The 23794-nt window shown below is 47.7% G+C and overlaps 1 protein-coding gene across 1 annotated transcript in view; it reads right to left on the bottom strand.

Moving 5' to 3' along the window:
• Positions 1 to 23794, bottom strand: part of LOC138591994 (titin-like) — a 191914-nt gene that overhangs the window by 46298 nt on the left and 121822 nt on the right. Inside the window, exons 168-211 of the mRNA XM_069662570.1 lie at positions 23593 to 23740; positions 23287 to 23507; positions 22863 to 22959; positions 22368 to 22664; positions 21899 to 22198; positions 21386 to 21700; positions 21049 to 21272; positions 20696 to 20846; positions 20324 to 20605; positions 19486 to 19788; positions 18663 to 18968; positions 18135 to 18416; positions 17561 to 17748; positions 17177 to 17288; positions 16881 to 17019; positions 16288 to 16451; positions 15891 to 16199; positions 15476 to 15757; positions 14427 to 14726; positions 14042 to 14335; positions 11769 to 13773; positions 10968 to 11655; positions 10592 to 10856; positions 10126 to 10452; positions 9746 to 10030; positions 9342 to 9641; positions 8950 to 9252; positions 8543 to 8818; positions 8122 to 8421; positions 7737 to 8039; positions 6930 to 7229; positions 6552 to 6839; positions 6154 to 6456; positions 5736 to 6038; positions 5338 to 5643; positions 4837 to 5124; positions 4290 to 4580; positions 3478 to 3765; positions 2767 to 3354; positions 2037 to 2141; positions 1755 to 1952; positions 1291 to 1587; positions 529 to 1116; positions 114 to 416 (exon numbers count right to left, since the gene is read on the bottom strand). Coding sequence (XP_069518671.1) covers positions 114 to 416; positions 529 to 1116; positions 1291 to 1587; positions 1755 to 1952; positions 2037 to 2141; positions 2767 to 3354; positions 3478 to 3765; positions 4290 to 4580; positions 4837 to 5124; positions 5338 to 5643; positions 5736 to 6038; positions 6154 to 6456; positions 6552 to 6839; positions 6930 to 7229; positions 7737 to 8039; positions 8122 to 8421; positions 8543 to 8818; positions 8950 to 9252; positions 9342 to 9641; positions 9746 to 10030; positions 10126 to 10452; positions 10592 to 10856; positions 10968 to 11655; positions 11769 to 13773; positions 14042 to 14335; positions 14427 to 14726; positions 15476 to 15757; positions 15891 to 16199; positions 16288 to 16451; positions 16881 to 17019; positions 17177 to 17288; positions 17561 to 17748; positions 18135 to 18416; positions 18663 to 18968; positions 19486 to 19788; positions 20324 to 20605; positions 20696 to 20846; positions 21049 to 21272; positions 21386 to 21700; positions 21899 to 22198; positions 22368 to 22664; positions 22863 to 22959; positions 23287 to 23507; positions 23593 to 23740 — 14212 coding nt within the window. The remainder of the gene's footprint in view (positions 1 to 113; positions 417 to 528; positions 1117 to 1290; positions 1588 to 1754; positions 1953 to 2036; positions 2142 to 2766; positions 3355 to 3477; positions 3766 to 4289; positions 4581 to 4836; positions 5125 to 5337; positions 5644 to 5735; positions 6039 to 6153; positions 6457 to 6551; positions 6840 to 6929; positions 7230 to 7736; positions 8040 to 8121; positions 8422 to 8542; positions 8819 to 8949; positions 9253 to 9341; positions 9642 to 9745; positions 10031 to 10125; positions 10453 to 10591; positions 10857 to 10967; positions 11656 to 11768; positions 13774 to 14041; positions 14336 to 14426; positions 14727 to 15475; positions 15758 to 15890; positions 16200 to 16287; positions 16452 to 16880; positions 17020 to 17176; positions 17289 to 17560; positions 17749 to 18134; positions 18417 to 18662; positions 18969 to 19485; positions 19789 to 20323; positions 20606 to 20695; positions 20847 to 21048; positions 21273 to 21385; positions 21701 to 21898; positions 22199 to 22367; positions 22665 to 22862; positions 22960 to 23286; positions 23508 to 23592; positions 23741 to 23794) is intronic.

Raw genomic sequence — 23794 nt, forward strand, 5'->3', positions numbered from 1 at the left:
GTTTTAAAAAGTTAATGGAAATCTTTTTACAAAGGTGCTTGATGTGTATTTTTTGAAAAAAAATTAAGATTAAAATATAGTTCAGAATTTTTGGGAAATTCCAGTTTACTTACACACAATGTCCTTGGTCATTACAGGTTGTGATGGTTCACTTGGCTCCCCAAATCCAGCCTTGTTCTCAGCAGTGACTCTAAACTCATACTCTACTCCCTCACTTAGGCCCTGCACCTTAAAGCGCAGGTCAGGGACTGTCCTCTTAGAGGCTCTCACCCATCTCATTCCCCTCCTCTCTTTCCTTTCTACACAATATCCTCTGATGTCACTTCCTCCATCTTGTACTGGTCTCCTCCAGGAAATGGTGACAGCGTTCCGACTGACGTTATCAATCTCTGGGATTGAGGGTGGACCTGGTGGGCCTGGGGAAAGAAAATAAGCAAGAACATTTGGGTCGGTTAAACTTCTAGGTGTATAGGTTATTTATTTTCATATTTTGCAATTATTGATATTGCATAAACCAGATAAACTTACGGAAACTGTCAATCATTTTAACTGGACCAGACTGGTTTGAGTCTCCAGTGCCATACTGGTTCACAGCAGACACTCTGAAGATGTACTCGTTGCCCTTGATCAGTTTGCTGGCTACATATCTGCAGTCCACAACGTTTTCTGCTAGCTTGGTCCACTGCAGGCGACTAGTTTCTCTCTTCTCAAGGACGTAGGACTTGATAGTGCAGCCTCCATCCTCCTCTGGCGGAAGCCACGTGAGAGTACACTTCTCAGCTGAAATGTTACTGGCTTCAATTGGGCCTGGTGGTCCAGGCACGTCCAGGACCTTCACCTTAACGCGTTCTTCCTTAATGCCGAAGGGGTTGCTGGCGGTGATGATATACTCTCCTGTGTTCTTCCGGCTTGCGTACTTGATAGCCAGAGTGGAGGAGGTGGGGGTGCTAGTGATAGTGACAATGTCAGAGCTCTTGAACTCACGGCCTCCCTTCGACCAGATAGCAGTCGGGGGAGGTTTGCCCACAATCTTGGAGGCTGTGATCACGATAGTGTCTCCCGCCCTGACTGATACACCGTCCTTCATGTCTGGGTCAATAGTGATGGTCGGGGGCTCTGCAGAGAGGATAGAAAAAAGGGATGTTTTAATTATCTACAGATCATAAAGTGAAATTCATGACAATTTGACTTTTAAGACCTGATTTTGATCAAAATTAAATACAAGTATTTAATGTTCAGGCAAATGTTGTAACTGCCAAACTACCCAAATTAGTTTCCTGCACAGCTTACCGTACTCATCCTTGCATGTCAGAAGCTCAGTTGACTCTGAAGGAACACTAATAGCCCCTGCAGCATTCTTCGCTCTGATCCTGAACTGATACTGAGCTCCTTCTGTCAGGTCAGGGACAGTGAAGGCACAGCCCTGGATGTTGACATGATTGGCCTTCATCCAGGCCTTTCCTCCAGCCTCCAGCTTCTCCACCATGTAGCCAGTCAGCTTGTGGCCGCCGTCATATTTGGGAGCAGTCCAGATCAGAGTGACTGTGGTCCTGGTGACGTTAATTACCTCAGGCTTGCCAGGGGGATCTAACAGAACCCACAGTAAATATTTAAAAATACACAAAACATGCTTTTTAAAAAATTAGCTTTCCTATTTATCCATTGAAGAATTTAGTATTTTAGTCAAACTTTAGAGTTGTCAAAGATTTGTAACTTCACATCAGGAAAGAAATTACAAAAAGTAGTGAACTCACCAATAGGATCCAGAGCGACCACAGCCTCGGTGACCCTGCTTGCCTTTCCTAGGCCAGCGATGTTCATGGCCATGACCCTAAACTCGTACTCTAGTCCCTCTGTCAGGCCAGTGACTCTGCACTCCTTTACTCTCAGAGGAGTCTTAGTGGCCCGTTTCCACATCAGACTGTTCCTCTCCTTGTACTCAACATGATATCCTGTAGAGAACAAAAATTGGTTGGATGACTGTTTGATATTTGATTGTGCTTAACTGGAAACTGATATACATTAAAGACAGTTACCAGTTATTGGGGAGCCACCGGTGTCCCTTGGATCAGCCCAAGTCAAGATGGCTGACTCGTGGCGGATGCTCACTATCTCTGGAGGAGCAGGTGCTTCAGGCACGTCTGGAAGAAGCAGAAAAAGAGAGAAGGAAAGGATAAGGAAAACATATAAAAAATGGAAATACATTCAACACAAACAGTGAGTTATAAAGCCTGCAAATGGCAGAAGTGACTTACTTCGCTTTACGTTGTATTCATAAAACATAGTATACTGCATATGAGGCATGTTAGACACGTTACAATTTGAAATAAAACATTGTCTATTAGCATACAACTATCTTCTGTATAAAAGAGGTTGGCATCTTCATAAGGCAACATTATTTAAAAATGAATTCCATTCCACAGTATAGTCACTACAGGTTAACTGGTCTCACAGTGAGGGGACGACTACTATACAAGAATTAATAAAATGACACTATGGAATTTAAAGTTAAAGAATTTAAAAAAAATACAACCCAACCAACATTTTTGTGGCTAGATTTTAGAACATTTAAGACTCAACAGTTGAGATGACACTGATGTTTTATATGTTTTCACAATAAATATTATCAAAGCTTCTGCAAAATGAGATTTACCACGTTATGGGTGAAATACTACAGCTAACAAGACAAGGACTGAAGTAAACATGCAACAATCTTTGAACTATTTTTAACTTTTATTTAGCATTATTTTGAAGAGTTATACTCACTGAATGGATGTTGGGCGATGACTGGGTCAGACCTCAGATACTCTCCAACCCCATACTTATTTTCTGCAAAGACTCTGAAGATATATTCTATGCCATCGTGGAGCCTGATCACCCTCATGGTGGTCTTCTGGATGGCTGAAGCTACTGTGGCCCACTTGTTGTCGGTTGTCCTCCTCTTCTCCACGATGTAGTTAGACACCTCTGCACCGCCATCATCTGTAGGCGGCGCCCACTCCAAGGTGATGCCATCAGCGGTGATCTCGTCAAACTTAATGGGTCCGGTGCAGATGCCAGGCTTGCCAACCACCTTCAGCTGGAACTTGCAGTCCTTTGAGCCAGCGCTGTTCTTTACGTTGATTGTGTAGGTGTCAGCATCTCCTCTCTGGCAGTCCCTGATCAGCAGGGTGGTGACGCCCTGAGATGCCTCCACGCACATTCTACCAGTGTCTCCGAGCATTGCATCTCCTTTCTTCCAGGTGGCAGTGGGGTAGGGCACTCCGATGAGAGGGATGTTGATACGTGTAGTGCTGCCCTCCTTCACCACTTGACAACCATCGTGCAGAGCACTCAGGTTGCAGTCAGGTAGCACTAAAATCAAATAAATATTTTTATCAGAAGACAGATGGAAAAACAATAATTTCATGTTCTAGCAAAACAGCAGCTATAACTTAAGATGATGTAGCATGATAGCTAAGTCAGGCTGATTATTACCAAACTGATCCTTGGCGACGACAGTGAGCTCGGTCGGGGGTCCCTCTCCAGACTCGTTGAGCGCTTTGACTCTGAATGAGTACTCTTTGCCCTGAGTCAGCTCACTGATGGTGTGTGAGTTGTTCTTGCCCTTCATGATCTGCTTCCACTTCTCCTCTCCTTCACTCTGCTCCAGGATGTAAGCAGTCACGTGGCTTCCGCCGTCGCTGATGGGCTTCTTCCATCCCAAGGTGATGGAGTCCTTGGTGGTCTTCTGGGCTTTAAAGTCAGTAACTGGACCAGGTTGCTCTGAAGGGGCACGACGATGAGTAAAATTGAGCACAATGTTACAATATTCAGTTTCATTAGCAGAGGCTTTTGTCCAAAGCGATTTACATCTGAGAGTTAATACAGCATAAGCAACGATGAAGAAGGAAGGGCACAATGTGAGCAAGTGCCACAAACAGGTCCAGGTAGGTGGTTTGTGTTTAACATAATGTGATTAATGTAGAAAGCTTTTTTCTAAATGAATACATAAATAATTTATAATCTCAATGGGCATCCTGCTGACGTCCCGCAACCCCGACGATCAACAAATTCACCTGAATTATGTACACAGAACTTATCTTACTCCTAGAAGAATGCACCTGATGAAAATACAATAAAATATGTTCCATCACATCCTGGTGTCAACAAGATGGAGTTTAGTCTTACATGTGGTACAAAATGTAATTAATTCATTACACTTAGTTTAAATAAAGATTAACTGAGCGCCGATTAAATTTTTCCTCATTAAAAAAATTCTATTTTAGAAAACAATGACTTGTATTTACCTGAGGCTCGGACACTTCCTGCGGTTTCACAGCCTTCTCCGATGCCATAGGCGTTTTCAGCCAGCACTCTGAAGCAGTAAGCCTGCCCCCCCTCCAGGTTGGTGATCCTGAAAGAGGTCTTGTGACAATCTGTTGACACACAGGTCCAGGCCTTCCTTTCAGCCAGATGTTTCTCTACGATGTAGCTCTTGACTGGACTGCCACCATCGATCAGCGGGGCGTCCCACGTGATGTAGGCGTGGCTTCTTGAGGTTTCCTTCACGGTCAGGTTCATTGGAGGTCCAGGAGAATCTGAGGGGAGGAGAAGCAGGATCTCTGGCTTAAAGTTTGTAGATTCAGAGTAAAAAATATTGTAATTTTTCTGAGGAGAAATTACAATATTTTGTATGTTCCCCAGGTTCAGCAGATTTAATCCAGCTTACAAAAAACACTTTTCTCGACTGTTTCTTGTCTTCACAACAATATTACTGAACAAATAATTTACTACTAATTTTTACAGAATCTTAACTGCCTTTCCATGTTATAATATTATTAGAGACCCTCTTACCATGGACCTTGACCACAATGGTGTAGCTCTTAGAGCCGCTGCTGTTCTCCAGAGACAGGACATATTTGCCTGCGTCGTATCTGTTGACGCCTTCAATCATCAGCAGGGTGTCCCACTCTGAAGTCTTGATCAGCAGGCCCCGTCTCTCCTTCAGGTTAGCGTCGACCTTCGTCCACGTCACCTTTGGAGCCGGGCGTCCTCTCAGCGGGACGTAGAGCCTCATGGTGACCCCAGCTCGAAGAACCAGAGCCTTCCTCAGATCAGCGTCCAACTCAGCCTCAGGGGCAACTGGTGGACAGACATAAAAAAATTTTATCAGACCATCTGCTCAACACATTCTTCTTTTAGTCTGACAGTATATTGTCTGTTTCCTGTGTGTCTGTGAGCAGGGTCCATGGATACTTTCAAAACGTCTTTCACATGGAAAATACAATAGTGTAAAATGGTTCAACTTAATGCTTACTTATCAAAGTATGTGTAATAAATAGTTAAGGAACGTACTGAGGATGTCCTTGGCCATGTGGTTTCCGGGGACTTCGCTTGGCTCGCTGATGCCGATCTTGTTCACAGCGCTGACTCTGAACTGGTACTCGGTCTGGTCCATGAGGCCTGTCACCAAGAACTTGGTGGCCTGGAGCTTTTTGGGGATGTTGCAATTGGTCCAGTCCCCTGCCTCGACTCGCTTACTCTCCACCAGGTAGCCAGTGATCTCACAGCCACCGTCATATGCTGGTTTGGTCCAGCTCAGGCTGATGGAGCTCTTTGTGGAGTCCACCACTTTGGGGAATGCAGGGGGGCCGGGAGGATCTGGAGAATGACAGGGACACATTTTAAGATTATAAAATAATTGAAGTGCTTCTGTTTAATTTTTGAGAACTTTTTTTAAAGCAGATACTCACAGACAGGATCGACAGCCAGAGCAGCGTTAGATGCGTCACTGGGTTTGCCGAGACCAGCCTTGTTCATGGCGATAACTCTGAACTCGTACTCTGAGCCCTCAGTAAGCTGGGTGGCCCTGACGGTCCTGTCGATGACCGGCCGTCTGTTGACCTTAGCCCAGGTCAGCTCTGTGGCCTCGCGTTTCTCTAACATGTAGCCGAGGATGGGGGCCTTTCCGTCGTTGGCTGGGGCCTTCCAGCTCACTGTCATGGAGTCCTTGGTGATGTTGGTGATGACGGGTGGCTCACATGGACCAGGAACATCTGAAGGAAAATCAGTGTTTGAGCATTTAACAGGCAAAATAGTTTTCTCAGAGTTTCTACCCAGAGGCCATTAACTCTGACTCATTGTGCCTCATCTTTACAGGTCTGAACATACCATATGGGTTCTTGACCATGACGGGATCGGTCATTTTGGTGTCTCCCACACCGTACTGGTTTTCAGCACTGACTCTGAACTCGTACTCATGTCCTTCAATGAGTTTCTCCACTGAGCAGTCTGTGACGTGTCCATGAATGTTGGAGGTGACCAGAGCCCAGTTGGCCCTGCTGGTCTCACGCTTCTCAATGATGTAGTTGGTGATCTCAGAGCCGCCATCTGCACGTGGGGGTTCCCAGCGCACCTTAACACGGTCAGCAAACACCTTTGCAATTTTCACTGAGGCAGGGGGGCCTGGTTTGTCTGCAGGGGGACACAGTAGGCAGTGAGCTTCTCTATTAAATTAAATGCTTGCTCAGACGAAAGACCACGATAACACGACATGAAATCCAACTTACCGAGCACCTTGACCTTAATGGTGGAGTACTTGCTGCCATTGATGTTCTCAGCTGTGATGGTGTAGTCTCCAGACTCCTTTCTGGTGACAGAGAAGAGCTCCAGCATGTGGATATGTTTCTTCTGAACCATCTTCATTCCTTCGGCGAGGACCAGAGGCACTCCGTCTCTCTTCCAGCTCACTTTGGGCAGTGGTTTGCCAAACACCTCAGCATCCAGGCAGACGTTCTCTCCAGCTTTCACCACGATCAGGTTCTTCATGTCGACACCCAGCTCCACACGAGGAGGAACTGCACAGGAAGAGAAGGGAGAATAAGAATCATTGTTTAACAACAATTTGATCTCTCAGTCATAGTTTTGCTTGCTGTCTGCTGCTGTACCATTCTCTGCAATGACAGCGATGGGGTCAGACAGCTCGGACGGTTGGCTGATGTTGATGGCAGTCTTGGCGATGACTCTAAACTGGTACTGTTGGCCCTCTTCCAGGCCGGTCACCACGTAGTTCTCCGTCTGGATGTTGAAGCAGTTGGCATTGCAGCGCGTCCACTTCTCCTCTGGGAGCTTTGCATACTCCATGTAGTAGCCGATCAGCTTGCTGCCACCATCATGCTTGGGACGGGACCAGACCAATGAGACAGAGTTCTTGGTCACATCCATGGCCTCCGGTTTACCTGGTGAGTCTGGATTGACAGAAACAAAGGGGGATAGACTCAGTCATGGTGTCTGAACAAGGAGGAAGGTGAAGGTCGAGTGAACTTAAGGGTGAAGCTGATTGGCTTTCTTTTTCAGCATTGAGGCTGGAAGCCATTTCAATAGCGATGTAAGAAAACATTCAGCAAAGACGCTGAGCTTATTTATAGTTTATCTTAAAATTGTGACTGAATAATCTCAAAATCTGAAAAAATTATTTATCCTCAAAGAGAAAAAAATATTTTAGCCACTGCCAACTTGACAAGATGAGTCGCTATCAGCTGGCCTGAGTTGAACTGAGAACTGAGATGGAGCAGTTTAAAACTGAACTAGTCTTTAGGATAACAACAAGATTTTCTCTTGATCTCACCAAAATACTTCTGTTTGTATTGTTATTCTTCCTTTGAAGTGGATTTAATAATTTAGCTTTCAGATTTTCTTGTAACTTTTTAAACAAAACAAAACATGTCAAGTCCAGCTGAAAGACATTTTCATACCAACTGCAGTCCTGGCAGTGATGAAGTCAGTCTGTTTGCAGGGTTTGCCCTGTCCAGCCAGATTAAGCGCAGACACCCTGAAGGTGTACTCCAGACCCTCGATCAGGCCGGTGCAGGTGTACTGGGTGGCTTTGACCAGAGACTCGTTGGCCTTCACCCACAGTAGGCTATTTCTCTCCTTCTTTTCGATGCAGTATCCAGTTATGGGAGTGCCTCCGTCAATACTGGGACGTTCCCATGACAAGATGACAAAGTCCTTGTTGACCTTGTTGATCTGCAGGTTTCTGGGCTCACTGGGAGGATCTTAAGGGCAAAAACAAACCAGTCAGTACACAGTAACATAGATGTAAAACAGGTTAGCGATATCATTGTGGCTCATACTCACCAAATGGATATCTTGCGATCATCTTCTCTGAGTAGATGGGCTGAGAGATGCCCAACCTGTTTTCTGCTCGGACGCGGAAGCCATACTCTTTGCCTGTTGTTAGTTTGGTCACTCTAAAACTGGTTTTGGTGCAAGAAGTGGACAGAGGGACCCAGTCGCCCTGGCTGACATCACACTTCTCCACAATATAGTTGGTGATGTTGCTGCCGCCATCCTCCTGTGGGGAGTTCCAGAGCAGCGTGCATGCATCGATGTCCTGTTCAGTGATCTCCAGAGGAGCCTCAGGGGGTCCAGGGATATCTGTGGAGATGCAATACATGAGTCAATAATGAGAGCGACAATGGATGTTAACACCTGATCAATTATCTCTTATGCAACATTGATTATCATTTGAATGGATAAGGTGCATGGTCAAACGGACCCATGACGATGACTCTGAGGATCTGGTTGATCTTGGCACTGCTGTTCTCAGCTGACAGGCTGTAGTAGCCGCTGTCCTTTCTCGTTACGTTCTTGATCATGAGTGTGCAGGTCGTCAGTGTCTTTATGACTGACAGGCGGTCAGAGGTCAGCACGTCCTCATTGCCCTGCTTCCATTTGCAGAAGGGAGCAGGTTTACCTGCCACAATGGCCTCAACCACCAACTTGGATCCAGCTCTGACTGTCACAATATCAGGCATGATGACCTTAGCAGGCACTGGGAGAAATAGAAACATTAATGGTTACTTGAGGGATTAATGAGATGGCTTCAACAGAGAATATTAACCTTTTATGGCTTCTGAGTTAAATATTTGACTTCATACAAGTCTGTTAGGCTGGACTACTCACTGAGCTGCTCCTTGACCTCAAACACGCCCTCGGCCTCTCGGGCCAGGCTGACTCCCACTGAGTTCCTGGCTGCCACTCTGAACTTGTACTTCTTTCCTTCCTTCAAACCAACCACCACGATGGTCAGGTCTTTGACTACAGAATAAGGAGTCCATTTGTCCTCTGGTGCACCCTCCTCCTGGTAATCCACCACATAGCCATTTATCTTGGCCCCTCCATCTCTGAGTGGCTTCAGCCAGCCCAGTGTGGCGCTGTTCTTGGTGATCTCCAACACATCCATTTTCTTTGGAGGGTCAGGCTCACCTGGATACAACAAACAGCAGTTGTTAGGAATAATTTAATAAAGGAAAAAACCACAGAGGCAGAGGAACATGATCTCTGGTAACACTCACTGATGGGGTCGACAGCCAGGTAGGACCTGGGCGAATCCTGAGGAACTCCAATGCCATACTTGTTGCGGGCCATAACTCTGAAGTAGTACTCAGTGCCAGGTGTCATGTTGGTCACCTTGAAGCTGGTCTTCTTAAGGTCCTCTATACACTTGGTCCAGGTCTTCCTATCCACCTCACGTTTCTCCACAATGTAGTTGATGATGGGGCTGCCGCCGTCATTGTCGGGTGGCAACCAGGACAGCTGAGCGTTTGTTTTGGTGACATCGGTTGCATCCAGGCCGCCAACGGGACCAGGGGTATCTACAGGGGATTGATTTAATAATCATTTTCTTTAAAAAGTGTCCTTACAAGTTACAGAAACATTGTGTCTTAAAGCAAGTGTTTGTCATTATTGTGATTCTCACCAAGCACTTTGACCCGGACAAACACGGCTTTCTCCCCAGCTGAGTTGGACAGAGTTAGTGAGTATCTCCCAGAATCCTCTCTGGTGCTCTCAGGGATGACCAGGAAGGACATTGAGTCAACCTGGTCCACATGACCTCGACGGATCACATTGTCAACACCAAGGCGCTTCCATGTAACCTTGGGGGAGGGCCTTCCTCGGATCACAGCGAAAAGCCTGATTGGACAGCCGGCCCTGACGGACAGGCCTTTCCTCAGACTGGCGTCCAAGTCGATCTCTGGAGCCTCTGTTGCAATGGAAACACATTGATGTTCAGACCATGAGTTCACATTCACCATGCTGTGTAATACAATGTTGACTTTCGTAACCATTCATTTTTACCAAGGATCTCTTTGGGTGAGAAGGCCTCCTTTAAGTATGCGTGGCGTCCCCATCCCACCTGGTTCTGGGCAGACACCTTGAAGTCGTACTCTTGCTTCTCATCCAGCTGGCCAATGGTAAACTCTGTAAGCACCAATGGGCCATGGGTGTCGATTCTCTTCCAGCCCTCTGTGGGCTTCTCAGGGTCTGCCTCACTCTTTAGCCTCATGTCAAGGCTGTAGCCGATAATGGGGGCACCACCATCGTACACAGGTTTAGCCCAGGACAGAGTGATGGAGGTCTTGGTGCTGTCGCCCACCTTCAGGCATGCAGGGGGGCCAGGGGCCTCTGTGGGTAGAGACAGTAAATCATTTTTCTTTTTAGTGCTTAAAGACCAGAATTGATGACATCTTTAGTTTCCCATGGATTACATGCAATCTGAGGATGTAAAACATAAACTGAACTGTGTAAGAAAATGCAAACTCACCGATTGGATCTTTGGCTGCAACAGGTCTGCAGGGTTTGCTGGGCTCCCCGAGGCCAACCTCGTTTTCAGCCTTCACCCTAAACTGGTACTCATGGTTGGGAATAAGGTTGGTGACTTTCATGCGTCTCTCTGAGATGGGGCTCTTGGTGCAGGGCACCCAGCGCACAGCTCTCTTCTCTTTCCTCTCCAGGATGTAGCCAGTGATTGACTTTCCTCCGTCATTCTCAGGAGGAGCCCAGACAACAGTCATCTCATCTTTACTCACCTGCATCACAAAAATGTGTGTGAGTAATAGAGAAACAGATAAAGAGAAGGCTGTGTTTTCATGTTAGCCAATTTAGGGAAAATCTATGTACCATAAAGTATTTTGACTTACCTTGGTGACCTCGGGGGCATCAGGAGGTCCAGGTTTGTTGAACTGAGTCTTGACTGTGACAGGTTTGCTCTCCATGGCAGGGCCAGTTCCCATCTTGTTCTCTGCCCTCACTCTGAAGATGTACTCATTACTCTCCACCAGACGAATGACGTTGCAGTACGGTGTAACCACAGAGGCTGAGTATGTGGACCAGACCATCCTCCTGGTCTCGCATTTCTCCAGGATGTAGCTGTCAACTTCGCAACCACCATCATCCTCTGGCGCATCCCACACAACTCTGCACTTGTCAGCTCCAATGCCGGTAATCCTGAGGTTCCTCACTGGGCCAGGGACGTCCAGGACGTTAATGTTAGCATATGCTGTGAAGGTGCCGGCTGGGTTGGTGGCAGTGATGATATACTTTCCGGTGTCAGTGCGTCTGGACTTGGTCAACAGGAACTTGGAGTAGTCTAGGCCAGTCTCATAGCTGATTCTTGGGTTGTCTCCGACGGCCTTGTCCTTTATCCATTTGACCTCTGGCTGGGGCTTTCCTCTCAGGCCAGCCTCCATTCTGACCGACTCTCCAGCCTTCACTGTCATGGTTCCGGCCAGCTTCAAGTCAATGACGGGCTTCTGGATCTCTTCCTTCACCACGATATCTGCAAGTCTTACCCAGGCACTCTCTCCTCCTTCATTAACGGTCTGCACCCTGGATAATAAACAATCAAATATATTATTTTAAAGTAATTCACACTAAATTGGGCAATTCTCCAAGAACACCAGGCAAAGACACCCAGCTGCTAAACAACAGTATGAACCTACCTGAAGGTGTATGTCTGGTTCTCCTGGCACTTGTCTGCCAGGAAGAAGGTGTTGGTAAGAGTACCAGCATTGAGTTTTTCCCATTCCTCAGCATCTTTGGCTTTGCACTCAAGGTTGTAGGAAATGTTGGGGCTGCCACCATCATAGTCAGGTTTCCTCCATCTCAGATAGACGTGGTTTTTACCAATGTCAGTTGCTCTGAAGTTCTCAGGCTCACCTGGCTTCTCAATGGGGTCAATGGCCAGCGTAGGGGTCTTGGTTTCCGTAGAGGGTCCTGGCCCCATCTTGTTCACAGCACAGACACGGAACAGGTACTCGTGGCCCTCCATGAGCTTGGCTTTAATCTTACGATTGGTGCAGTTTGAGGAGATCATAGACCACATGCTAATGCTGGGCTCACGGCACTCCACAATGTAGTTGGTGATCTCGGATCCACCGTTGTCCTTAGGGGCCTCCCAGTTGATCATGCATGCGTCCTTGGTGACATAGGTCAAGTGCAGGTTCTGGCAGTGGCTGGGTCTGTCCAACACATTGACGGTAATGGTGCAGGAGGCCTCACCACCCTCGTTTGAAGCTTTCAGAACATATTTGCCATGGTCAGTTCTTGTGGCCTCCTTGATCTTGAGGTGGACCATAGGCAAGTTCTGAACAATGGTGACACGTTTACTGTTCTCAAGAACTGTCTCCTCCTTTGACCACATTACTTCAGGGTCAGGACGGGCCTTGATGTAGCCAAAAATGTTGATGTTGTGCCCAACACGCACAGTGAGGTGCTCGCGGCAAGTGGCCTCCATCTCAATCTCTGGAGGAATTAGGATGTCCTGAGCAGTGATGGACTCTGGGAACTCTCTGGGCTCTCCATCTCCGATCATGTTTGAGGCATAGACTCTGAATCTGTAGGTCACGCCTTCCTCCAGACCCTTCACTCTGAAGGCACACTGCTTGATGAAGTCATCCAGGTTCACTTTTTTCCACTCTTCAGTATCAGCCTTCTTCATTTCCACGCTGTAGCCAAGGATAGGGCTACCTCCGTCTTTTGTAGACTTGGTCCACACCAGGTCAGCAGTGGTCTTGCTGTAATCTTTTACTCTGGGGTTGACAGGGGGGCTAGGGACAGTGATGGGCCTGCAGGGCTTGCAGGGGTCAGAGTTGGGAGAGGGGCCACTGAACCCGGCGATATTCTCAGCAAACACTCTGAACTCGTATTCACTGCCCTCAAATAGACCAAGGACTCTATACCTCAGGTCCTTGCAGGGGGTCTTGTTGACACGGATCCATTTTCCTCCCTTGTGTCTGCGTTCGATGATATAGCCAGTGATCTGGCTGCCACCATCAGTCAGGGGCATGGTCCAGCCGATTGTAACAGCATCTTCTGAGATATCGGAGGACTGTGGCTTACCCGGTGCACTGGGTGGCATGAAGGAGTGCTCAGCGACAGTGGGCTTGCTCTCCAGAGGAGCGCCAGTACCCATCTTATTCTGAGCACGAATGCGAACCACATACTCCACTCCCTTCTGCAGGCGGGTGATGTTGAGCTGGGTGGCCAGGCTGCCAGAGCTCACACCTCCCCAGGTCTCCTTGTTGGACTCTCTCTTCTCCACAATGTAGTTGGTGACAGGGCTACCACCATCGTCCTTGGGAGGACGCCATTCAATCATCATGGAGTCTGGAGAGACCTCCAGGATATTGACAGGTCCAATGGGAGCAGCGGGAACATCCAGAACAGTGACATTCAGGCCAACTGTCTTGGTTCCAGCGGGGTTGGACACAGTGAGCAGGTAGGTGCCAGTGTGGTTCCTGGTACACTCATTAATGCTGAGGACAGTGGAGAAGTTGTCAGTGTCAATCTTGGTGTTACCCTGGCTGGTAATCTCCTCTCCTTCAATGGTCCACTTGGCAGTGGGAACAGGGATTCCTCTCATGATAGCTGGCAGCCTGATGGTGGTGCCAGCCTTAACAACGATGCCTTCAATGAGCTTAGCGTCCACCTCAAGAATTGGAGGCACTGTTGACATTGAGACAGAGGAGGTTAACCCATGCTTCTAGACTAGATGTGTTAAAAAACACAGAAAAAAACAATGTTTTCCAATATAGTTGCACCAAGGAAAAGTGGCACTTTAGTTAACTGTTACAAAAACTACATCTATAGAAATGCATCAGAAAATATTGTTGAATAAAAACAGAAAAATTCTCCAGTTATATGACAATTATACACTATCCAACATTACAACTCTACATTGATGTAGACGTCGGGCTTCTGTTCTGTGTCTCACCCAGTTTCTCCTGGCAGAGGATAGGCACAGTCGTGTCAGGTCTGCTGAGGCCAATAGCATTCTCAGCCCTCACTCTGAAGCGATAAGTCTTCCCCTCCTCCAGTCCAGTCACATGACTTTCAGGAATGCTGACGGTCTTCCACTCGTCCCACTCCTTCACTCCCTCTTCCTGATACTCTACCAGGAAGCCTGTGATCTCACTTCCACCATTGCGGTCAGGCCAGTTCCAGACCAACCACACCTCAGTCTTGTCCACATCGTCGTGGTGCAGGTCTTTGGGAGGACCGGGAGGGACTAAAGGGATTGAAAAAGAGTTGTTTTATGCATTCACAACAAAGATTCAATTTTTTTGGTTTCTTTGATTCACATTGAGCTTGTAACTCACAGAGAGGGTTCATCGCTTTGATGGCCCTCGGCGTCTCAACATATTCACTGCGGCCATACTGGTTCTCAGCAGCGACTCTGAACGAGTAGGACGTGCCCTCCATCAGATGCTTCAGCATCATGCTGCGTTTCTTGGACGTTGAGCAGACAGGGACCCACTGAGTGGATGCCGTGTCTTTCTTCTCCACCACAAAGTTAGTGATGCGAGCACCGCCGTTGTCCTCTGGATCCTTCCAGGACAGGTAGGCTGAGTCACTCCTGATGTCAGACACCCGGAGATGCTGGATGGGACCAGGTTTGTCTAAAGAAAACACATGAGGAAGGCCACTAAAATGTTAAGCTTGGCTTTTCATCAGTGGCGAAAAAAACCAAGTAGTTATCTAAATGCATATCATGTATCTCAAGCATAGACTCTATAAAACGATGGATGACATGACAGCTCCCTAAAAGTGAAGCCAAAATATTTGGAGCGCCCCCTGCTGACTGGCTGCAGTATAGCTCACAAATTTGCCTCCTCCATGTTAACAGATGGGACATGGGTCAAACTATAAAATCAAAATACACGTCAAATACATTTTTCAAACACAACATGAATTCTGTCATTATTTCAAATGCAATGTTTCTGTAATGTGTAATGTGTTGCAGATTTTTCGAAAAAAGTTTAGTTTTATGTAGTAACAACTACGGCTCCTGCAACCAATCTGTTCTGGATTAGCAGAGTGGAGGAGGATCGGCCATTGAAGTTTCCATACCTGTGAACTTTAACCTCAGACCAACATAAGAAGCTGTTCTGCTGTTAAACACGCCGGCGTGCGGGATCATCACTGTTTTTTTCAATAAGTTAAGTGTGCGTTTTGGTTAGCAAAAGTGGCTACGGCGGCTCCACCCACTGATCTCTACTGTGCAACTCTGGCTCCAAATGACGTCACCATTGCAAGATGGCAGCGCCTATCACGGGGCTATTTTGTCATCATTTTCGTACAATGAGGGCAGATGGAAACGCATCATCCATTTATATCTGCAGACATTTATCCTAAGCTAAATTCTTACCGAAGACCAGCACCGTGCAGGTCGCAGTCTTGGATCCAGCCGGGTTCTCCACAGTGAGGGTGTAGTCTCCACAGTCACCACGGTTACAGAACCTCATTTCCAGCTTGGTGCCAATCTGGTTCGTCTCAATGTCAGCCCTGGTCGGCACCTCAGCCTCGTTCTTCTTCCAGGTGACAGTAGGGAAGGGGGCGCCCTTGATGGTGGCCATTAGGGTGATGTGAGTGCCGACCATGGCCTTCACCTCACGGGTCATTGCGGCGTCCAGGATCAGCTCTGGGGGCTCTGAGGGAGAACATCAGAGAAATGATCAGGTGAAGTATTCATCTTCATTTTGTATTGTCAGATTTGATGTACATAGCACTTCTTCCATCAGAGTTTCAAGACAAATTCAAAAACCTCTGAAATGGTGACTCACCTAGTCTGTCTTGCACTCTGATTGGCTCCTTCAGGTTAGTCGGGTCAGACTCTCCTGCAGCATTGACAGCCATGACTCTGAAGCGGTACAGAACGCCATCATCCAGGTTGATAACCTTAAACTTGGTCTCCTGGCAGGAGTCTGGTGTCTGGTTCACCTTGGACCACTCCTCCTCTCCGGCCTTCTGGAACTCCAGCAAGTATCCAAAGATCTTTCCTCTGCCGGTGTCAGTGGGCGGCTGCCAGGACAGAGTCACAGACTCCTTGGAGAAGTCGATGGCTTCAAAGTTCACTGGTGGACCGGGTTTCACTGTGGCAAACGACAGGGAGGAGTTCTTGTGGTGAGTTGCTACAGATTTAGCAATTAAATGAGGTGCTTTTGGAGAAATAAAACTTACCGATTGGATCTTTGGCAAAGACGGGTTTGGATGGTGGGCTTGGGTCTCCGGCTCCTACCACATTCTCAGCACTGACTCTGAACTCGTACTCGCAGCCCTTCAGCAGCTCTGTCACCCAGTACTCCACCTTGGGATAGATTCTCTCTGTGTTGCAGCGAACCCACCTGGAAGAAGAAACAGCTCCTCCATCAGCCACTAAGAAAAATGTTCTCCTGCATTACAGTTACCCATCATGTGTAAATGATTAAGTTAAAAGCTGTTTTTTAGCCATCTCAATGTATCAAATGAATTAACTTATAAGATGTAACAAACAATAAACACATATTTATCTTTTTTTCATGACTGAAAATAAATGTGTCCGCTCCAGTGGACGTTATGCACCAAAGGATTATTCTGAATATTTGGCCTGTATTAAGATTCCAACTCACTTTGGATGTTTTATTCATGAAATAAATAACGTCTGTATTTATTAGGCAACCCATTTATTCACAGTATTTACTGCGGTAGATTGATATGCAACTCGCTCAAGATGCATTATTGAGAAAAAAAAAACTATTTGCATGTTGGTGTCAGAGAGACTCTGTGTTGTGCACCTGTTGGCCATAGTCTCCTTTCTCTCCACGATGTAGCCTGTGATTGGTTTTCCTCCGTCAGCAGGGGGCTCCCAGCTGATGAGGGCGGAGTCGTGGTAAACCTCCTTCACTGTGGGCTGTTTGGGAGCGTCAGGCACCTCTGTGATGGAAACACCAACACAGACTCACTGGTCAGACATTGTGGGAGGAGTCATCTCTAATACCTGCTGCTGTTGGTTTAACACCTCCTCTCCCTGAGTGAACATTCCTATTGTCAGCGTGTGCGTGTGTGAGCGTGTGTGTGTGTCTGGACTTACTGAAGATGTCTCTGGCCCTGGTCTCTGCGGACAGCAGCGGGTCGCTGATGCCATAGATGTTCTGAGCCATGATTCTGATGATGTACTCACGACCCTCGATCAGTTTTGGCACCTTAAACAACAAACAGGAGGTATGTGTTAGTGTCGATTGGCTTATTGAAAAGTAACAGAAGAGAACAAATAACTAAAGAGTAAAGGAAATAATCAAGCACTGAAAGTCGACAGAAATATCTCATCAGAGTCCTGATCCTGCCGACTTATTATTCAAAGAGATAGTTCCTGATTTAGCAAGAGAACACCAAAAGGTTATCCATCGGAGTAAAACAGTTCAGAGGGTGTTACATCTCATGTCAACATTATCTGGTTAATCGCTGCTGTGCTCACTCTGCAGGAGGTCCTGGTGCAGGACGAGGTGACGGGCATCCACAGGTCTCTGTTGGTGTCTCTCTTCTCGATGATGTAGTTGGAGACGGCGCAGCCTCCGTCATCCAGAGGAGGGTTCCAGGAGATCACCATGTAGTTCCTGTAGACCTCGTTGAAGACCACAGGACCCTCCGGAGGCTGAGGACGGTCTGACAGGAGGAAGCATTCATACAGGTGACTCTCCAGGTTATTCTTTAGTATTTATTATTTTCATTGTGATTGTGTTTTCAAACCAGGACAGAACATGTGACAGGAGGACGAACACAGCAAAGAACCACAGGCTGACATGGGACACAACATATTTAAGTTAAGTTATAAGTTAAGTCAAGTGTTTAATAAGTGAAAGTCTAATGATCAGTTTTTACCCACATTTTAAAAAAAATAATACACTGAATATATTTCAGGAACAAAACAGCCTTGTTCTTTCCTTTGAAGATCTTTGGACTTCTTTTGTCCTAGAAAAGTGATTTTTGAAACACCTGCGACCTGCCTGGGAGTTCAGGCTATATCAGCTGTTGATGGAGCAGTGACTCACCCACGACGGTGATGGTGCAGATTCCGGTGCGGGCTCCGGCAGCGTTCTCCACGCTGACGCAGTAGCGCCCGCTGTGTTCTCTCTTGGCCTTGCTGATGGTGAGGCTGAGGTGTCGGGCGGTGCTGTGGAGGGTGATCTCATCGTCTGCCTTCAGCTCCTCCTCATTCTTTGTCCAGGTGATAGCCGGGGCCGGTTTGCCGCCGAAGCGCCCCGACAGTGTGCAAGTGTCTCCCACCTTCACCATCATCTTGTCCCTGAAGTCCAGGTCCAGATTGGGCGGTTCTGAAGGGGAACATTTAGAAAGGTTAACTCATTTGTAATATGTGTATGTGGCGTTTTGTTCAGAGGACTGATCTATAAACAGCTGATAAATGAGAATGACTATAAAAAGAAATGAATGAATGTTCTGTGTTTGTTTCACACGATGGAGCTTTAGCTGATTCTTACATCCCATAATGCTTTCCACCATGATTCATTACAATCTCTAAGATCTCATGTAATGACTTCAGCTGTCATCGCTTCACTCACCGAGCTCATCCTTGCACTGCACAGGTTTGGTGGCGAAGGACGGTTTGCCCTGTCCCACCTGGTTGATGGCGGAGACTCTGAACTCATGACTCGATCCGTCCTTCAGCCCAGTCAGAGTGAACTTCCTGTCCATCAGCTTGTCCTCTCCGCCCACTCGTGTGAAGTTGTCGCGTCCGATCATACGGGACTCGAGGACATACGCAGTCACCTCGGCGCCACCATCGTACTTGGGTGGTCTCCAGGCGACGGAGATGGAGTCCTTAGTGATGGCGGTGATGATGAGGTCCTCTGGACGCTCCGGGACGGCTGGGCGAGACACAAAGACAGGACACGTTAAAGGGCTGTATCAGCTGAAGGACACGTCCTCTGTTCTTCAGCTTGTTAATATCTGAACTAAAAGAGTCAAACACATCCAGCTTCAGGTCCTGCTTTTAGTTTACAGATTTAAAAGATGGAAAACATGTCAAACACACGTTTTACTTCATTTACACGTTCCAACCTTTTTCCTAAAAAGTAACTGATATTTAAATCTGTGAATAACCGTCTCTGAACTGTCACAAGCTTCTTTTATTCATGTCTTCATCATGAATCCGTTTTTATATTTAATTAGGTTTTTATGTAAAAGACAAAAATACTCATTTATAGACACATTTATATTTTCTTACAGAATGACCTCGATCATTGTTCCTTCATGGAATATTACAGAATCTATGAGTATGTACGAGGAGCGACCTTCTGCACGGACATGTGTACAGCTCTTTCTTGACTGGATGATATATATTTTATATAATAAACACCGAATGATAACGTTTCAGTTACTTACAGATGGGGTCCTTGATCAGCACCATCTTGTCGGTCTCGATGAACGGTCCCATGCCGATGATGTTCTCGGCTGCGATCCTGAAGAAGTAGCCCTTCCCGTCGAGGAGTCCCTGCACCACGGCGTTGTTCCTCGTCACCGTGTAGGACACCGAGGTCCAGCCCATGCGGTCAGACTCCCTCTTCTCGATGATGTAGTTGGTGATGGCTGAGCCGCCGTCGTCCTCGGGGGAGTACCAGGTCAGCTTGCACGAGTCGTTGGTCAAGTTCTCACCGGCAAAGGGGAGACCGACGGGTCCAGGGACGTCTGGAGTGAGGAGGAGGAGGAGGAGGAGGAGGACAGTCAGAGATCGAATGAAAAAGGTTTTTAAGAACTATCAGAAAGCTCTAAATATTAAGGAGAAAGTCTAGCCCAGTTTTGTTTTCTTTCTTTCAAAGTACTTTTTATTGTATTTTTAGAAGCAAACAGTTCCGATATGATCTTTATGTAGTTTATGTAGACTCCATGAACAAAAACATTTTATCTCCCACAACACAGAAGCTGCTGTTCTCCCGCTGCATCCATCAGGAAGTTTGTTTGTGGTATTTTGTGTTACACAAATATGTAATCACCAAAGTCACAAATGAATGAGCAGCAGCACACCAGCTCCGCCTGTGTCCTGTGAGCTTAAATCGCTGTTTTTATCAATGGAGTCTGGTGTGTTTGCAGAGAGCGATGTAACGTCTGTTTGTGGTGCAACACTTTTGACTGGTCGTGTATGTCTAGATTATGTTGATATTATCTGAACAAATATATATGTTCATATATCTCCGTGTGCTTCTTTCTGGTCCTGCTGACTCACCGAGGACCTCGACGATGACGGCCTTCTTTCTCTCTCCTCCCTCGTTCTTGGCGCTCAGTGTGTAGATGCCCTGATGTTGGCGTCTGCAGTTCTTGATGATCAGCGAGTTGGAGATACCCGTCTTCTCCACCACGGCCTCCTTTGGCACCTCAGCGTCGTCACGGCACCAGGTGATCGCAGGGGCGGGTTTACCGGACACGTATGCGATGATGCGGATGGTTGCACCAGCGTGGACCACGATCTTCTCCTTCACTGAGGCGTCCAGGTCCATCTCAGGAGGAACTGGGCGAGAAGGTGAGGATTTGTTTTTAATGACATATTGTTTTATTTACTAAAGTCCACATTAAAAAAACAGGTGGATCAGAGTCTTACTTGTTCTGTCTTTGACTTCGATCAGCTCGGACACAAGTCCAGGGTCTCCCACTCCCGCCACGTTCACAGCGCGGACTCTGAAGCGGTACAGACCGCCTTCCTTCAGACCGGCCACCACGAACTTGGTTCCTCTGACCTCCGTGTCCTTCGCCTGGAGAGAAAGGAAAATCAACTTCAACACTCAGGAGCTTTGCTTCTTCAGGGAGCTCTGTCTGCCTCTCACTGGAAGATACAGGGTCAGGGTTCTCTGAACTTATGAACAGCTGATTGGGTCCTAAAAGTAGTCATATCAGGTGATGGCGATGTCGTGTTGTAAGACTTGGCTCACAGCCTCATCAGGTGCAGTTTCTCACCTTCTCCCAGCCCTCGTCGCTCTCGGGCTCCTTCTCCTCCTCAGCGCCGCTAAGCAGCAGCTTCCTCTGAGCCTTCTTCTCCTCCTCCTCCTTGTCCACCTCCTTGAACTCAACAATGTAGCCTGTGACCTTTGACCCTCCGTCCACCAGAGGAGGAATCCATTCCAGCTCCACTGTGGACTTGGTCCAGTCTGTCACCTTCGGAGTGGGCGGACCGGGAGGCTCTGCACACACACACACACACACACACACACACACACACAGGTTTTTTAATTAATTGAACTTATTTTACTCTCATTCGTAAGTTAAAGAACTCAGTGTGAAATCTCTCTCTTACTGAGGGGGTCTCTGCAGATCATAGGGTCAGAGGGCGGGCTGGGCAGTCCAGAGCCGGCGGCATTCACAGCGCTGACCCTGAAGTGGTAGGTGGCGCCCTCCAGCAGCCCGGTGACGTCCCAGTTGTTTCCCAGCGGCAGCGCCCGGATCGGGTCTCGGGTGACGCGGACCCAGCGCTTGGCGGAGGTCTCCTTCTTCTCCACGATGTAGCCGGTGATGGAGGAGCCGCCGTCGTACTTCGGTTCGTCCCAGTTGACGGTCATGGACTCCAGACAGACGTCGGTCACTGTCGGTTTCTCACACTGACCGGGGACGGCTGCGAGAGGACAGGCAGACATCAATAATCAATAGATCAGCGGTGGGGAATATGTAGCAATGTAATATTGTTTTCTAAAGGCGTTCTTTCACTTAGCCCAGTTCAATAGTCTCATAATGTCACTATACAAAAGTATAATAGTAATTTCATTCATCTTGAGCCGTTCATCACTGGACAGGAAGTCTGATCTGAACTCACTGAAGAGGTTTCTGGCCTTCTCGGGCGCGCTGACTATCCCAGGTCCAACTCCAAACTTGTTCTGGGCCATGACTCTGAACTCGTACTCGTGGTTCTCCGTCAGACGGGTCACCACGTAGGCACACTCCTTGGGGTCGTTTGAGACGTGGACCCAGGACTTCCTGTTGTCTTCACGCTTCTCAATCACGTAGTTTGTGATCTTGGATCCACCATCATCTGTGGGAGGGCCCCAGGCCAGGCCGATCCTCTCTGCAAACACCTCGGTGAGCTTGACTGGTCCGACAGGGGGGCCAGGAGGTCCTGCAGGGGGAGGGAGGGGGAGTCACATTGGTTTGATTATTAAACATTCGTATAGCAACAACATGGCAACACTGGAAAGGCTGCAACCACCTGAGAGGTTGTTATTCACAGAATATACCACAGCACACAGGCTGATGCAGCGATATGATTTAATGTTTGTGTTTCTCACCGAACACGGACAGCTTGATGTCCTTGGTGACGGTGCCCAGGCTGTTGGCAGCAGTCAGGCTGTAGATGGCGCTGTCGAGCCTGCTGGCCTGCTGGATCAGCAGTGTGCACTTGTCGTGGGTAACCAGTTTGTTCATGTGCTGGTCGTACTGGATGGCCGCCTTCTCGTCAGGTTTGGCCACAGTGGCTTTCTTCCAGGTGAGTGTGGGGAACGGACAGCCGCTCACCTTTGCCACAATGCTGACATCACAGCCCTCCTCGCCCTCCATGGCCTCACGCAGCACGATTGTGGGAGCACCTGCAGAGAGATACGAGATGCTTTATCTAAGTGGCCCGCAGTTACAAAACAAGACTAACTAACAGGTATGAGTCAGGTGCAACAACCTGAAAGCAGACACAGCTTATATCTCATGTTCTTCTTCTTTCTGAGACTTTCCTGAACCATGAAAATGTGTTTCTTGGCAGTCTGTAAATGGCTAAAGCGGCTGTCACTCACATGTCTGATCCTTGATGACCAGGGGTCCAGCAGTGGCAGAGGGTCGGCTGGGTCCGGCAGCGTTCACAGCTTTTACTCTGAACTCATACTCTCCTCCCTGCAGTGAAACAACAGGACAGACAACAGTAAGTCTGAGAGGAACAGTCGAGTGGAACAGTCGAGTGGATCAGTAGTTTCATAATGTTTTTTAATCAGTATGTTTCAAAAAAGAAAGTGGACATGTGTAATAATTCTACATTCAGTCACTTGTGGGGTCCCTCAGGGTGCTGCCTTGGGCCCATTCTGTTTTACCTCTGGAGAAATAAACAGAAACAAATGGCTGCCTGGACGTGCTCACCCCCGTGCTAACCTAGTGCTATTAGGATTAAAAAGGGAAGAAAGCAGCAGTCAGAGTTGTGGGATCTTTTGAGGGACATATACCGACCTCCTTCAGGTCCTCCACCACGAAGGTGAGCTCCTCCACATCTCTCTTGTTGCACTGCTTCCAGGTCTCCTTCTCCTTGCCGCTGGTGTCCCAGCTCAAACGCTCGATGATGTAATGCTTCACAGGAGAGCCTCCGTTGTTTTTGGGAGCCTCCCAGCTCAGGGTGACGGTGTTCTTCGTCACCAAGTTGACCCTCACCTTGGTGGGGGGGTCGGGGGGGTCTGAGGGGGAGGAAGAGGAATATTAGTGTGTGAACACTTTAAGATGTTCTGTATTTTTAAAATGGAATAGTAGATGTGTCCTCACAGATGGGGTCTCTGGCCCGGGCTGGGTCAGTTGTGACTGTGAATGGGCCGAATCCAAGTCTGTTCTCAGCTCGGACCCTGAACAGGTAGTCCTGACCCTCCAGCAGGCCGGGCACCACGTAGGCCTGGCTGGCACAGGCTGCGTTCACCTGAAAACACATCAACCACTTCATCAGTTACTCGGTCACAAACAGCAGAATTAC

Source organism: Semicossyphus pulcher, unplaced genomic scaffold (assembly GCF_022749685.1).
Source record: "Semicossyphus pulcher isolate SPU_LCO1_2020_fin unplaced genomic scaffold, fSemPul1.0.p SCAF_15, whole genome shotgun sequence".
NCBI lineage: Eukaryota > Metazoa > Chordata > Actinopteri > Labriformes > Labridae > Semicossyphus > Semicossyphus pulcher.